At 41.7% G+C, this 14,696-nt stretch overlaps 1 protein-coding gene across 1 annotated transcript; it reads left to right on the forward strand.

Annotated features, from left to right (window-relative positions):
• Window position 1: 1 nt before the first annotated feature.
• Window positions 2-10,758, forward strand: rpp25l (ribonuclease P/MRP 25 subunit-like). The gene is made up of 2 exons (XM_052032334.1): window positions 2-102; window positions 7,890-10,758. Exon 2 carries the CDS (start codon window positions 7,903-7,905, stop codon window positions 8,455-8,457), a length of 555 nt encoding a protein of 184 aa, XP_051888294.1. The 5' UTR covers window positions 2-102; window positions 7,890-7,902; the 3' UTR covers window positions 8,458-10,758.
• Window positions 10,759-14,696: the final 3,938 nt, after the last annotated feature.

The raw sequence follows: 14,696 nt of genomic DNA on the forward strand, positions 1-14,696 counted from the left end.
GTCAGAGAAAGAGAGAGACACGCCGGCGATATCCGGTGGGAGTGAGGCAGAGGCTGTGTCCCGGGCACCGTCGGAGGTGTTGCTGCCGCCGCTGGGCTGCAGGTCAGTGTTACACGGACACTCGGCTTGTTATACAGGTCAGTGTTGCACAGACACCCGGCACATAGATACCTGGTCCACAGGTTGGACTGGGTACCGGTCAGTGCTGCATAGGCCAGCATTACACAGGTACCCGGTCCACAGGTCTAGCGCTACACAGGCACAGGTCAGCGTTACACAGACACCCGGCACATGGGAACCTGGTCCTGTGTAACACTGACCTGTGGACTGGGTACCTGGTCAGCGCTACACAGGCCAACGTTACACAGGTACCTGGTCCACAGGCCAACGTTACACAGGTGGAGACACAAAAGATTCTGTAGATGCTGGAATCTGGAGCCACACACACAAAATGCTGGAGGAACTCAGCAGGTCAGGCGGCATCTATGGAGGGAAATAAACAGTAGACATTTCAGGTCGAAACCCTCCATAAGAACTAGCAAGGAAGAGGGCAGAAGCTGGAATAAGGTTGGGGGAGGGGCACAGGCTGGCAGGTGAGAGGGCAGAAGGGGGTGGGGAGAGGGAGGATGAAAGGGAATGATGCAGGAAGCTGAAAGGTGATAGGAGAAAAAGGGTTGAAGAAGAAGGAATCTGATAGCAGAGGACAATAGACCATGGACTAAAGGGAAGGAGGTGGGGAGGGGAAAGAGAAGGGGTTAGGGGGCCACAGGAATGAGGGAAAACAGAGGGGAAGTGTTACCAGAAGAGAAATCGATGTTGATGCTGTCAGGTTGGAGACTACCAAGGCGGAATATGAAGCGTTACTCCTCCAACCTGCGTTTAGCCTTAATGTGGCAGTAGAGGAGGCTGTGGATAGACATGCTGGGATGTGGAATTGAAGTAGGTGGCCACTGGGAGATCCTGGCTGTTGCAGCAGACGGAGCGAAGGCATGCGACGAAGCGATCACCCAATCTGTATTGGGTCTCACCGACGTAGCAGAGGCACTGGATGCAATAAATGACACCCTCGGATTCACAGGTGAAGCAGTGCCTCACCTGGAAGGACTGTCTGGGGCCCTGAATGGTAGTGAGGGAGGAGATGTAGGGGCAGGTGTAGCATTAGTATGGTTGAAGGGATAAAGTGGAGGGACCAGGTACTTTGTCTGTCCTCAGTTAGTGTGAGGAAGATATGCCCAGAAGATCCAGAGCTACTTCTCTGATACCATGGACACTAGACGTCTGTGGCAGGGCATCCAGGCCATCACGGACCAGAGCCCCCCACCTTGCACTTGTGACAGTGACGCCTCCCTCCCAGATGCACTGAACGACTTCTGTGCTCGGTTTGATGTACTTAACAATGAACCTGCGAGCAAGACACCTTCACCGCTCAATGACCAGGTATTTTGTCTTTCCTCAGCTAGTGTGAGGAAGATATTATCCAGGGTTGACCCTCGGAAATCAGCGGGACCTGATAACAGTCCGTGTGCTCAGGGACTGCGCAGCCCAGCTGGCAGGTGTATTCACCGACATCTTTAATGTTTCTTTGAGCCAAGCAGTTGTCCCTGTATGTTTCAAATCTACCTCCATTATACCAGTGCCTAAAAAGATGCCTGTAACCTGTTTAAATGACTACCGCCCAGTGGCACTGACTTCAGTCATCATGAAGTGCTTCGAGAGGTTAGTCTTGCAACACATTAAATCCATTTTCCCTCCCTTACTGGACCCCCTTCAGTTTGCATACCACCGCAATCGGTCAACTGAAGATGCAGTGTCCTTTGCCCTGCACCTGGCTTTGTCTCACCTAGATCAAAAGGACACATGTTAGAATGCTCTTTATAGACTTCAGCTCTGCCTTTAGTACTATCATCCCACAGAACCTCATAAGGAAGTTACACCTACTGGGCCTTAGCACCTCCACCTGTAATTGGATTCTGGACTTCCTCTCTGAAAGGCCACAGTCAGTTCGTATTGGAAATACCACCTCAAAAATCACCAGGCTGAGCACTGGAGCTCAGTCCACTGCTGTTCATGCTGCTGACCCATGACTGTTCTGCTAACTCAAGCTCCAACCATATCATCAAGTTTGCTGATGATACAACAGTGGTGGGCCTCATCAGCAGGAATGATGAAACAGCTTACAGAGAGGTGGCGGCGAGGCTGGTGGATTGGTGCTCAGTCAACAATCTCTCCTTGAATGTGGACAAAACAAGAGAGATGATTGTGGATTTTAGAAAGGCTCAGGCTGACCACTTACTCCCGTGCATCAGTGGCGTCATTGTACAGAGAGTCAGCTGTTATAAGTTCTTGGGAATACATATAGCAGACGACCTGTCCTGGTCAACTAACATCTCTTCCCTTGCCAAGAAGGCACAGCAGCGTCTCCACTTTTTACAGCGGCTGAAAAGAGCAAACCTGCCCTCCCCCACCCTCACTACATTCTACAGGGGTACCATTGACAGTGTCCTGACTAGCTGCATCTCTGCCTGGTACAGTAACTGTAACATCTCTGACCGTAAGTCTTTGCAGAGAATTGCGAGTACAGCGAAAAAGATCACTGGAGTACCTCTTTCCTCCATCTCGGATGTTTACAATACATGATGCACGCATAAGGTTTATAGAATTATAGACGACCCCTCTCATCCCTCCCACGACCTATTTGTCCCACTGCCGTCTGGCAAGCGGTACCGGAGCATCCGGGCCAGAACTGCTAGATTGCACAACAGTTTTTCTCCCCCAGGCTGTCAGGCTCCTGAATACCCTGGTAGACAAATGCCGCGTCAAAAGCTCTGGTTTGCACAACGGCGTATAAGAACTTTGGCTGCTGCTGAACATGTTTATACAATGAGTACAACACACTGAGCTCGTATTTCTCTTGTCCAACTCGGTTTTGCACTAACTCTGCACTAAATTTGTATTTTGTATATACCGTATTTTTGCACTATTTGTACTTGCACTATTTTTTATTTGATTTTTTGTTTTTTGTTGTGTTTATTGCATGTCTCCTGTTCTATGTATGTCCTCTGTTGTGAGAGTCTGGGGGAAATGACATTTTGTTCCGTCATGTGTTTTTATAGCATGGATGAATGACAATAAAGTAACTTGAACTTGAATAAGTGCTGGGGGGGGGGGGCCTCATCAGTGGGGAGGGAGAAGTGGACAAGGGAGTTGCAGAGAGAGCAGTCCCTGAGGAAAGTGAAGAGGGGGGGAGAAGTGCCTGGTGGTGGGATCCCATTGGAGGTGGCAGTAGTTGTAGGTTACACAGGTACCTGTTATGCAGGTCAGCGCTACCCAGGTACCGGTTATGCAGGTCAACAGAGTGGGGAATGTTCGGCATCTGACTTTTCAGAATTGGGAAAATCCTATCGCTGAAACAAAGGTGGAGTCGGGGAGGGAGCTGAAGGAGAATCTTAAGGGTAGGAGGTGGGATGGGACAAGTATAGAAACAAGGAGGTATGGATTGTGTTCTGGTGCACTCGGGTCCAATGCTGCTTTCCTTCCTCAACCTTTCCTATTCGTGCCGTTATCTGGGAAAGAATGTTAATATATTGAAAGTAGTTCAGAATCAGGTTTATTATCACTGACATATGTCATGAAATTTGTTTTGCAGTAGCAGTACAGTGCAAGACATAAAGACATAAAAATTACTATGTTACAAAAATAAACAGTGTTAAAGAGGTGTAACGAGGTAGCGTTTATGGACCATTCAGAAATCTGATGGCGGAGGGAAAAAAGCTGTTCCTGAAACGTTGAGTGTGGGTCTTCAGGCTCCTGTACCTCCTCCCTGATGGTAGTAATGTGAAGAGGGCATGTGCTGGGTGGTGAGGGTCCTTAATGATGGATGCCACCTTCTTGAGGCACTGCCTCTTGAAGGTTTATTAAATTCACATGTGGAATGGGTGGGTTATTGCCTGAGAAAAGGGCGCTCAGGCTAAATGTGCCCAGTATAATTTAGAATAGTCAAGGGGACTTGATTGGAACAAGAACCTTAGGGGGCTTGACAGAGTAGACATATAGAGAATGTTTCCTTTTGTGAGAAAATATAGGACCAGGAGCCGTCTCCTATTTAATGCAGATGAAGGGATTTTATTTTCCCTCAGTAGGTCATGAGTCTTTGGATGGCACAGTAGTGCAGCTAGTAGAGCTGTTGCCTCTCAGTTTCAGAAACCCAGGTTCAATCCTCATCTTTGACACAGAGTGTGGAGTTTGCATCATGCCTCATGCCCTCTAGATTTCTCCTTCAACTCCCTGTGGTTACCAATTTCCTCCTGATGCTCCCGTTTCTACTTGCATCCTAAGAATGTACAGGTTGGTAGGTTAATTGGCTGTTGTAAATTGCCCTTTGGTATACAAGTGCATGGTAGAATGTGGGGCGAGTTGATGGGAATGTGGGAAGAATAAAATGGGTTAGTGTAGGATTCATATAAAAATGGGTGCTTGATGCCTGGTGTGGATTTGGTGGGCCATGAGGCTAGTTTCTATGTAGTATCTCATGATTCTACCTCAAAGGCATTGGAAGCAGTCACTATCGAATCAAACAAGCTTACAGCACAAAAATTACCGCATCCACATGGACCTATTTTGCCTATCTACATTAATCCCACTTGCCTACATTAAGACTGTATCCTTTTTATGCCTTGCCTTTTAAGTGTCTGCCTAAATGCCTCTTTAATGTAGTAATTGTATCTGATTCCACTACCACCTCTGGCGGTGTATTCCAGATATCTACCATTCTGTGTAATAAAAAACTTTCCCCTAATATCCTCTTTAAATCCCCTATCTCTCACCTTAAAGCTCTTCTTTTTCATGGGAAAAAGATTTGATTACCTACCTTATATATGAACATAGAACATACAGCACAGAACAGGCCCTTCAGCCCACAATGTTGTGCTGACACAGCTATTCCCTCCTACCTACAGAATGCCCATATCCCTCTATTTTCCTCTCATTCATGTGCCCATCCAAGCACCTGTTTATAGCCCCCAATGAATTTGTCTTCACCACCCTATCAGGCAACGCATTCCAGGCATCCACTACTCTCTCAGTAAAAAAAAAAGTGCCCCTCACGTCTGTTCTGAACCTACCCCTTCTCACCTTAAATGCATGCCCTCTGGTATTGGATCGCTGATAATGTTATCAGGACCCCCACAGCCTCCCTTGCTCCAGGGAAAACAAGTCCAGTCTATCCATTCTCTCCTCATAGCTAAAGTCCTTCAATCCAGGCTCTGGTGAACCTCCTCTGCACTCTCTCTAGCGCAATCACATGCTGCCTATTGTTTGGCAAGCAGAACTGCACACAATATTCCAAGTGCAGCCTAACCAGTGTTTTGTAAAGTTGCAATGAAATGTTCCAACCCTTATATTCCATGTCCTGACCTATGAAGACAAGCATGAATGTGGTTAAGGCAGGTAGAGAGACGCTTGATAAGCCATGGGGTGAGAGGGTACTTTGAATAAAGGGGAATACAGAATTGAGGCTGCAGACAGATCAAGCATGATCTTATTTAAAGGCTTGAAGGGCTGTGTGGCCCACTCCTGCTCTTTTCGTCTTCCAGGATCTGGAGCACGTCACCTAGGTACTTCTAGGTGAAGCAATGTCACCTTCAAAACTCAGTAAATTTAGCATTGAGTTTGTCTTTTCTGATCATAACTAGCTTTTTCTGGTGGATACTGCTGATGATTTTGGTCTTTGTAAATCTCTTTATTTCTCTTTCTCTTGGCTGGGGTTTCTGGAACTAGATAAGATGAGATATCTTTATTAGTCACATGTACATCAAAACACATGGTGAAATGCATCTTTTACGTAGAGTGTTCTGGGGGCAGCCCTCAAGTGTCACCACGCTTCCTGCACCAACATAGCATGCCCACAACTTCCTAACCCATACGTCCTTGGAATGTGGGAGGAAACCAGAGCACCTGGAAGAAACCCATGCAGACGTGGGGAGAACGTACAAACTCCTTACAGACAGTGGCCAAAGTTGAACCCGGGTTGCTGGCACTGTAATAGCATTATGCTAACTGCTACACTACCGTGTCATGTGGTCATATGTGGTCAGTGATTTGTGACAATGGAAAAAATCTTCGCCCTGATGGGAATAAGCGTTTACCCCCAAAAATTTTCTACTCAAGAGATTGATAGATTTTAGATATTAAGGAAATCTGGTGCACGGGATAGTGTAGGGAAAATCAACCATAATCTTATTGAAAGCTGTAGCAGGCACATGGGGCCAAATAGCCTACTTCTGCTTCTAATTCTTGGGTTCCTATGATACTGTTTTACTTATTGTACCTTTTGTCTTGCACTTTCATTCCTTTAGTTCATTAAATCCGTCCTGCCTTGCACTTTTTCACAGACTTTGTCCTGGCAAGCGCTCCCCATCCCAAACTTTTCCCTGTTTCTGCAAATTTGGAACATTTTGTGTCTCAAACTTTCACCAAAAGATGCTGATTTCAAGCATTAATTCAGTTTCCCTCCTCAAAGATGCACCCTGACCTGATTATTTCTGTTTGTTGAACTCGGACTTCCCAGGTATATTAAGGTTAAGATTAGGAGAAGAGGCAGAATTTCAAAGAGCAAGAGTTCTGAATCACAACCAATATTTAGGCTGCATATTGGTATGTCTCTATAATCAAGTAGAATTAAAATTATTAGATAATTTCCTTTCCAACCATGCCTGGAGAATGGACAGTAAGTGACTCTTTGAACGTATACTGTGTGTGTGTGTAACTATCCTCCAGTCACTGCATTTTGATGGAGAAGTCACCCTGTGATTTTTGAGGAGACATTGCTATAGTTTTGATTTTGAGTTCCTTTTATTTCATTCTGCAGTAACCATGCTATCTGTGTAGACGGCTATTGTAGACTGACTCAGGCCAAGTCCTGCCTCTGGGTCACGGGCTGACCAGTTAACTGACTCTCTGAGTATAGGTCCCTCGACCAACACCTGAAACAGTAATTTGTGCTTGGATCTCTCTCTAAAATACTTTGAATGAAAAATTTGTTGATTCTGTTGGATAGAAGAAATGAAATCACTGGAAAAGTGGTAGAAAATAGCAATTTCCTAGTGACTGCAGAGACACTATTGATAAAGATAAGCTGAGTAGAAGAGACATGAAGTGAAAGTATATAAAGCTTTTCCCAGGTGTCGTTATGCTCTTTGTGTTACAGTATAATTTCAATCCAAAACCATTCACTTTCTCATTTACATAATACTGTATATGCACCATAGGATTCCTACTGAATAGTAGATAAGGAAAGTCTGATAAATATCCCATTTTTGTTTTGCTTGTTGATCTCAGTGAAGTAGAATAAATGCTATAACAAAAACAGAAAATGCTGGGAATATTCACGAGGTCCACCACTAGCTGTGGAAAGAGAAAGAGTTAATACTTAGTGTCCACTTCAAAGTATTATAGTGAAAAATCTTTGACTTGAAAGGTTATTTCTGCTTTTCATTCTGGAGATGATGCCTGGCCTGTTTATTTCCAGCATTTATAATTTATTTATTATAGTTCTTCTACAACTGTGGTATTTAACTTTTGGAGTGTAAATTCCAGCATTGTCCTTGGCCTCCACGGTTGCAATTGTTAGCTCCTAAATCCAGCTAGAATCTGGCGAGGATAAGATCAGCTTCTGTTCTGATGCCTCCATTGGTTAATAACTTGTGGTGTGGCTGCTTAACTGAGCTACTAGAGGGTTCTCGATGTCTGTGCTGAGGTTGATTAGCACATCTAGGAAAGAAGAAAGTATAACAAGCACTTTTAATAATTTTAAAATAACTCAGAATGGCAGATATAAACAACTAATTACACTTAGAATTACAAGTTCTGTTTTCATCTGTTTGGAATTACAGGAAGTTTCTTAAAATGGAAAACTATCAGAAAACAAAAATCACAGAGTTGGCTTGTCCACAGCCAATTGCCAATCTTCCAAAAGATACTATTGAAATGAAGGTGAAGGAAAGCAGCAAAATAAGAAATCTCGTGGGATACGCCATTGGCAAGATGGAATCAGACAGTACCAAAGAAATCCTTTTCACCGGCACTGGGAAAGCAGTCAGCAAAGCAATCAGCTGTGTGGAAATCATGAAGAGAAGATTAAAAAACCTCCATCAAATTACCAAATTGTTTTATAAGCAGGTTGAAGAACTCTGGGAACCCATTGTTTCTGAGGCAGGGTTAGATAGTTTAACTGTAAAAAGAAACATCCCTGCTATTTGCATTCTGTTGTCAAAAGATGAACTGCCTACGAATGAGCCGGGTTACCAACCTCCGGGATCATTTGACGCTTTCTGGATACGTTCTTTAAAAGAGGAGACACTGGCACAAAAGAAGAAACGAAGAGGTGGAGCAGGGATAGGTAGAGGGGGCAAACAGCATGGATCTGGAAGAGGAGAGAGGCCCAAGAAATCCAGAAGCTAAGGATGATCATATAATGATCAATCATTTGAGAAATGTTATTATTTAATTCTTGTGCTTTTATATAAAAAAACTCTAAGAAACTTTCAGCAAGTGGCTCGTGTATTTTGTTTTGCCAGTCTATTGTTATTTTTATGAAAACATGAGATACTGCTTTTTGATATGGTCATTCTTCAAGGCCTGTAAATTTGGGCTGGGAGTGGCAATAGAGTTTTGTATCATATTTTTACACTAGATCTAGTCCAGTTCTCAGCTGATATCCAGATGCATGGACATTCCAGTAAGATGCATCGCATAGCAATTAGGATTGCAGAACTTTATTGATTTCCCCTCCACTCCCACTGCAAACCAGGACTGATTGTTGAACCTGTACTGCTAACTGGGTAAACTCATTTGAAACCAGGGAATCAGATCTATAATGTTCCTAACTTTAGGGCTTAGCTGGGTTTAGTGTAATTGCTACCTGAGGATCTATTTCCATCAACATCTCATTTTTAAGTCAAATGCAGACTTCTTGCAACTGGACAGAGCATTTTGTTTTATTGTGCTGCTTTGTGAGTTGCTATGATAGCAGTAAATTGCAGTGCTGTTGTTGCACCATATCCCAACATAAACTTTTTTTAAATGTTGCCACACCAAGCCCTTTTATAATGCCAAAAGATAGCTGTGAACTATGTACAGCAAAATTATCCACTTCCATCCTGTAACAAAGCATCTCTTTGTATGCATCAAAGCATTGCAAACAATTAACAAAATAAATCCCAGGTCGCTAAGCTTGAAGGTCCATTATGGGAATTGATTAGCATATCTTGCAGCTAATTATTATAGCTCTTTTGCTCATGGTTATTTTATACTTGGATTTTATAGATTACATTTGTTGCATTTCTATCACATTTTATATTTTCTAACTTGCATTAAGATGTGATAAATGGAACTGTAGTTTTCTCATCCCTTAACAGAATATGAGCTAAAATATAAGGAAGGGAATACGAGCAGAGTTTAGACTCCTTAGAAACAAAAGAATGCTTATCATTTGATTTTAATGAGAACATTTGCAGTAAAGAAGGCAGCTAGCTGTGCTAAATTTTAATATTTGTGAGATACAGTGACAAATTGTCAACGTGAGCACGTTAATAGTTAAGTACTTAGCAGCAGTTAGAGTCTAATGGATTGTACCCTTCCTGAATATTCATAGAGACCTTGGTCATTCATCAAAAAAGACAACACTGCAGTAATCTATTCAGCCTTGCTATCTTGTATTTCAATTAAATTTCATCTTCAAAGCTTGGTATATCATATAGCTGGAAATATTGATAGTTGTGTGCTCAGGATGAGATTCTCCATTTATGTTGATAAACTATGTGCTTTCTTGTTTTTTTTTAATGCTTGGAATGCATTAGTATCACTTGCAAAATTGACCCTTATTTAACTGTTTGAGGTATTAATCTTGTGCAGATTGCAAAGCAAAAAGCTATCAATACTGAAAGTCTGAAATAAAGTCTGGAAATACTGCTCATCAGACAGCCACTTTGGAAAGAGAAAAAGAGTTAACGTTTCAGGCAATGACCTTCAATGGAATTTTGTGAAGGGGTTTCACTTGACCTCCTAAGAATATTACATAATGTTACATTGGATGATTCCAATTCTTGTATTTACAAATTATTTTTTAACCTTTTATTATGTGACAGACTTGAGATTACATAATACAGATGACCCCCTGTGTTACAGCTGTTTGGGTAATGGAAAGTTATCCTTCCAAAATTCACAAATCACTACCCAGAAATTTGACATGCTGAATAAAATTTGCTCTCACAGAACTTGTGTGAGAAAATGTAAATAAATAAACCACAAAATTTATTTTCTACTCACTTGTGCAGGCGATGCAGCTTCATGTTATGGAAAATAGCGACTATGGACTGTTTTCTAGGAGCGCAGGGGTGTCAGTATTGCACTCTAGTCAGAATGCAGACTTAGAATGTATTCTTCGAAGTATGTGATTTGCTTAGATCTGTCAATATATCAGAAGATTCTATGGGACACCAATCGTGTGCAACTGTGAAGTTCAAGTGATGTGTAACTTTTCTACTGAGCCTGATTGTAGATTGTCATTATTTAAAGTTAATCAGATAATAACATTTACATAATTTTCTCTTGGTTTCCTGCCTTACTGACTCCTTGAATGAGTGGTCAAAGCAACATTGTAGCTAGTTCTTTATCCACTTGGAAGTCTCACTGATGTTAATGATCTCAGAAAGACCTGAAAGTTTGAAATTGAAAATAAAAGCAGAACGTATCATCGATGAATTTCTTCTGTATCTTGCAAGTGACTCCCAACCAGAACAGAAATGTTAACCCCTTCATTGTGTTAAAAAGTATAAATTATTCTGTTTTTCCTGTTCCAAAACAAATTGTTTATGCATTTCATTTCCTTGTAATGAATGTGCCCTGCCTAACATAAGGTTGAAAATTTTACATTAATGTGTAACCCATCGAAAATACATATTTTTACTGAAAACACTGATCTCAGCACATTAAAAACAATGCTGCAGTGAAGATGAAACCTGGTGGCTGGTTTCAGAGCTCACACGCCCATTGCAAAATGTTTTGATTAGGCTGACTGATATTAGAAGGGATTACATGCAAGGTAAATAGTGTTCATGGGATATCATTCTTGCTCCCCTTTATCTCTAAAATTTTAGCCTTGATTCATAGCCATATAGCACAGAAATACACCCTTCCCCCCACCCATCTCTGCTGACCATCAAGTACACATCTGTATTAATCAGATTTACCACCACTTGGTTTGTATCCTTCTATTCCTTGGCGATTGAAGTGTCATGGAGTCATACAGCACAGAAACAGGCCCTTCAGTCCACTACATCCATGCTAACCATTGGATACATCTGCACAAATCCCATTTAGCTGCATGAGATCCTTGGCCTTCTATGCCTTGATGTATGTTTAGTGTTTGTCTAGATACATTTTAAATGTTAAAAGAGTTGCTACCTCACCACCCTCTGAGACAGGGCATTCCAAACACCCTCTGGGTGAAAAAAAAACTTTCTTATATTACCTGTAAACCTTTTACTCCTTACCTTAAACCTATGCCCTGTAGTTAGAAACACCTCTGCTATGGAGAAAAATTTACTATTGTCCTTCCTATCGATGGAAAGAATCCTGCTAGGATTTTCCATTTACTGTATCATGTTTAAAAGTAGTTTTAATAGTAAAAGGCCAATTGATTTTGAAAATGTGATCTTGATCAAAAACACCCCTTTGGTATAAAATTGTCAATAGAATTATTCAGCATGTGCTCGACCAAATCTAGTGGCCTTCAGTGAGGATTAGGAGCATATTACCTCTTTGGTAAATAAGATGTTGAGATAATATTCTGAAAGGAATTTTGTTTCAATGAAAAACATTGCCTTATTGTTAAATTCAAACTAAAAAGACTTCACATGCACAAGCATACTATTTGGTTTGAACAAAACAGTTGTAATACCTAATGAATGTGGGGGATTTATTCTCACAGTTTGGAGGGGTGTAACATATTGGAATCCTGCTGAGACCATTCATAGCTGAATGAATCAAAGCCATTTTCACCAGCACATACATGATGGGTCGAATGGCCTCCTTCACTAGTGTTTCATTCCAACATTCTACAGAGATTCCCATTGTCAATCTTGAGATGGTTTTTATTTGAATACATGGAAAGCACCCCTAGCTAAACTGGCAATGCAACTGCTTAGTCACTTGAGAGTGTAGGCCAGTTTCAAAATGGTCAGCTTGATTACTGACTGGGCACACCACTGGCGTTTCCAGGTTAGCTTTGTTTTCCTGTTCTCCAGTTTGACCTTAGAACATTAAATGGGATAGAAACCCTACTTTCGAAGTAACTTTTCCTCCCTCCTGACCAAGCATTTGGTCATCTACCTTCAATACTCCTGTAGCTTAGTGTGAAATACAGTTTTATGTTGTTGCTATTTGATGTAAAAGAATTATATAACTGCAAGATATTTTTGTGTGTGTTTCTTGGATAAGCTGTAAACATCTATGTTTTGCTGAATATTTTAATATTATTTCAGGTTGTTAAACTATAAAGTATCTACGTTATATTATTGTGGCAGGACTTGCTGCTGGCATTGAGCTGTCCAGGCACACAGTGTAACCCTGTAAGTAGACCAGAACATAACCTGACGACTAAAGAGCTGAGAAAAATGATAGTTGGTGAAGCCAGGCCCCAGGCTTAGCCGGTTGTCAAAACTGTCAAGAAAAATTAATGTTTTTGAATGTCCCTGACATCCATAAACTATGAAGAAGCAATGTCATAAATGGAAAAACAAAGTTAAAACACAAACAATCCCATCATGGCAACTGGGAAATTTAAATTGATAGAATAAATCTGAAATAAAACAAAACTAGCATCAGTAATTGTTCCCTTAAAACTCTCAATTATTGAGAAAACTCTTACCTGTGACACTTGCTGTTGGGGACATAACTGAAGCCCAATGTCAGCCCACTTGGCAAACCCCAGCAAAGAGTAAGCTCAACATTCCACAGTTTGCACAGAAATCCAAAAACGGCGGCACTTAGTATTTGTAGGGGGAGAGAGAGTGAAAATTAATGTATCAGGATAATGACCTTGCATTAAAGCTGGAAAAACAAGATATATCAGAATCAGATTTATTATCTGTCATATGTCATGAAATTTATTGTTTTGCGGCAGTACAGTGCCAGACATAAAAATTACTATTAGTTACAAAATTTAAAAAGTTGCTGAGGAATGGCAGATCTAAAGGGGAAGGTCTGTGACAGGCTGGAATATAGGAGGGATTGAAAGACATGAGTGATAGAGCCAGTGGAAAGAAGGCCCATTACCACGTTTGTGTTGAATTTTTCTTCCCTCTTCCCTATCAGAGACATGCCTTTTGTTCGCCCTCCCTTTCCTACAATTTTAAGCTCATTTAATCTCAAGACTTTTTCCCAGGGCAGTGGAGTGTAGAATGAGAAAATTTAAAGGAGATTTGAGGGACACAGTTTTCACACAGAGGGTGGCGAATATCTGGAACAAGCTGCCAGAGGAGCAGGTGGAGGAAGTTATAATTACAATATTAAAGTCTGCGGTGGATAGAATCTTATTAGGCAAGCAGATGAAAGGTTACTGGGGAAAGGCAGGAATACAGATTTGAGGTTACAATCAGATGAGCCAAGATTTTATTGAATAGTGGAACATGCTTGGAGGGCCAAGTGGCCTTTCCCTGCCCCTAATTTATATGTTCTTATGTTCTTAGTCCTTTGTTCCACCACTCAATAAGAATATGGCTGATTTTGTTTTTACTTCAGTGCCACTTACCCGTAGGATCCTTTTATTGTTGGATTCCCTTGATATCTAAAAATCTATCGGTCTGTCTCGAATATACTCAGCAACTAAGTTTTGGACAGGTACTAGAATAGGAAAGGAATAGAGTGATACTGGCCTAAGGCAGACAAGTGGGATAGGCATCATGGTCAGCATGTTGAGGTGGGCAGGAAGGTCTCATTTCTGTGCTGTATGTTTTATGATTCCATAACAACTTGAGAGAACAGACAAGGCCTTATCATATTCATCCATCAATACCTCCAGAAAAATTGCACACTCTCAGTAGTGCCAGCCTAAATTTTTATACTTGGAACTGCAGAGTGGATCTTAACCCCACACCCTCAAACATAATATTGTTACTGATTGATCCACAGCTCACATTCAGTTAATAGATATGGCTTCTCCCTACATGATGGTCACTCTAGATGTGCAAAATGCAGAATGAAATATGAACCACTTTCATACTCTGATTCTTTTCATAATTCTGCTCTATACATCTTTGTTCTGATATCAAGGGTAAACATTAAACAAGTGATACCATAGAACAATACAGCACAAAACAGGCCCTTCGGCCCACCATGTTGTGCCGTCCATCAAACCACCCTCACACTATCTAACCCTTTCCTCCTGCATATCTCTCTATCTCATGTTCCTCCATATGCCTATCCAACAAACTCTTGAACCTGTCCAATGTATCTGCCTCCACCACCACCCCAGGCAGTGCATTCCATGCACCAACCACTCTCTGGGTGAAAAACCTCCCCCCGACATCTCCCCTGAACCTCCCACCCATAACCTTAAAGCCATGCCCTCTTGTCTTGAGCATTGGTGCCCTGGGAAGGAGGCGCTGACTGTCTATCTATTCCTCTCAATATTTTATATA

Source organism: Pristis pectinata, chromosome 2, assembly GCF_009764475.1.
Source record: "Pristis pectinata isolate sPriPec2 chromosome 2, sPriPec2.1.pri, whole genome shotgun sequence".
Taxonomy (NCBI): Eukaryota; Metazoa; Chordata; class Chondrichthyes; order Rhinopristiformes; family Pristidae; genus Pristis; species Pristis pectinata.

What these genes read in the sequence shown, in the direction of transcription:
- rpp25l (XM_052032334.1), top strand. Translation starts at nt 7,903, where the DNA reads ATGGAAAACTATCAGAAAACAAAAATCACAGAGTTGGCTTGTCCACAG.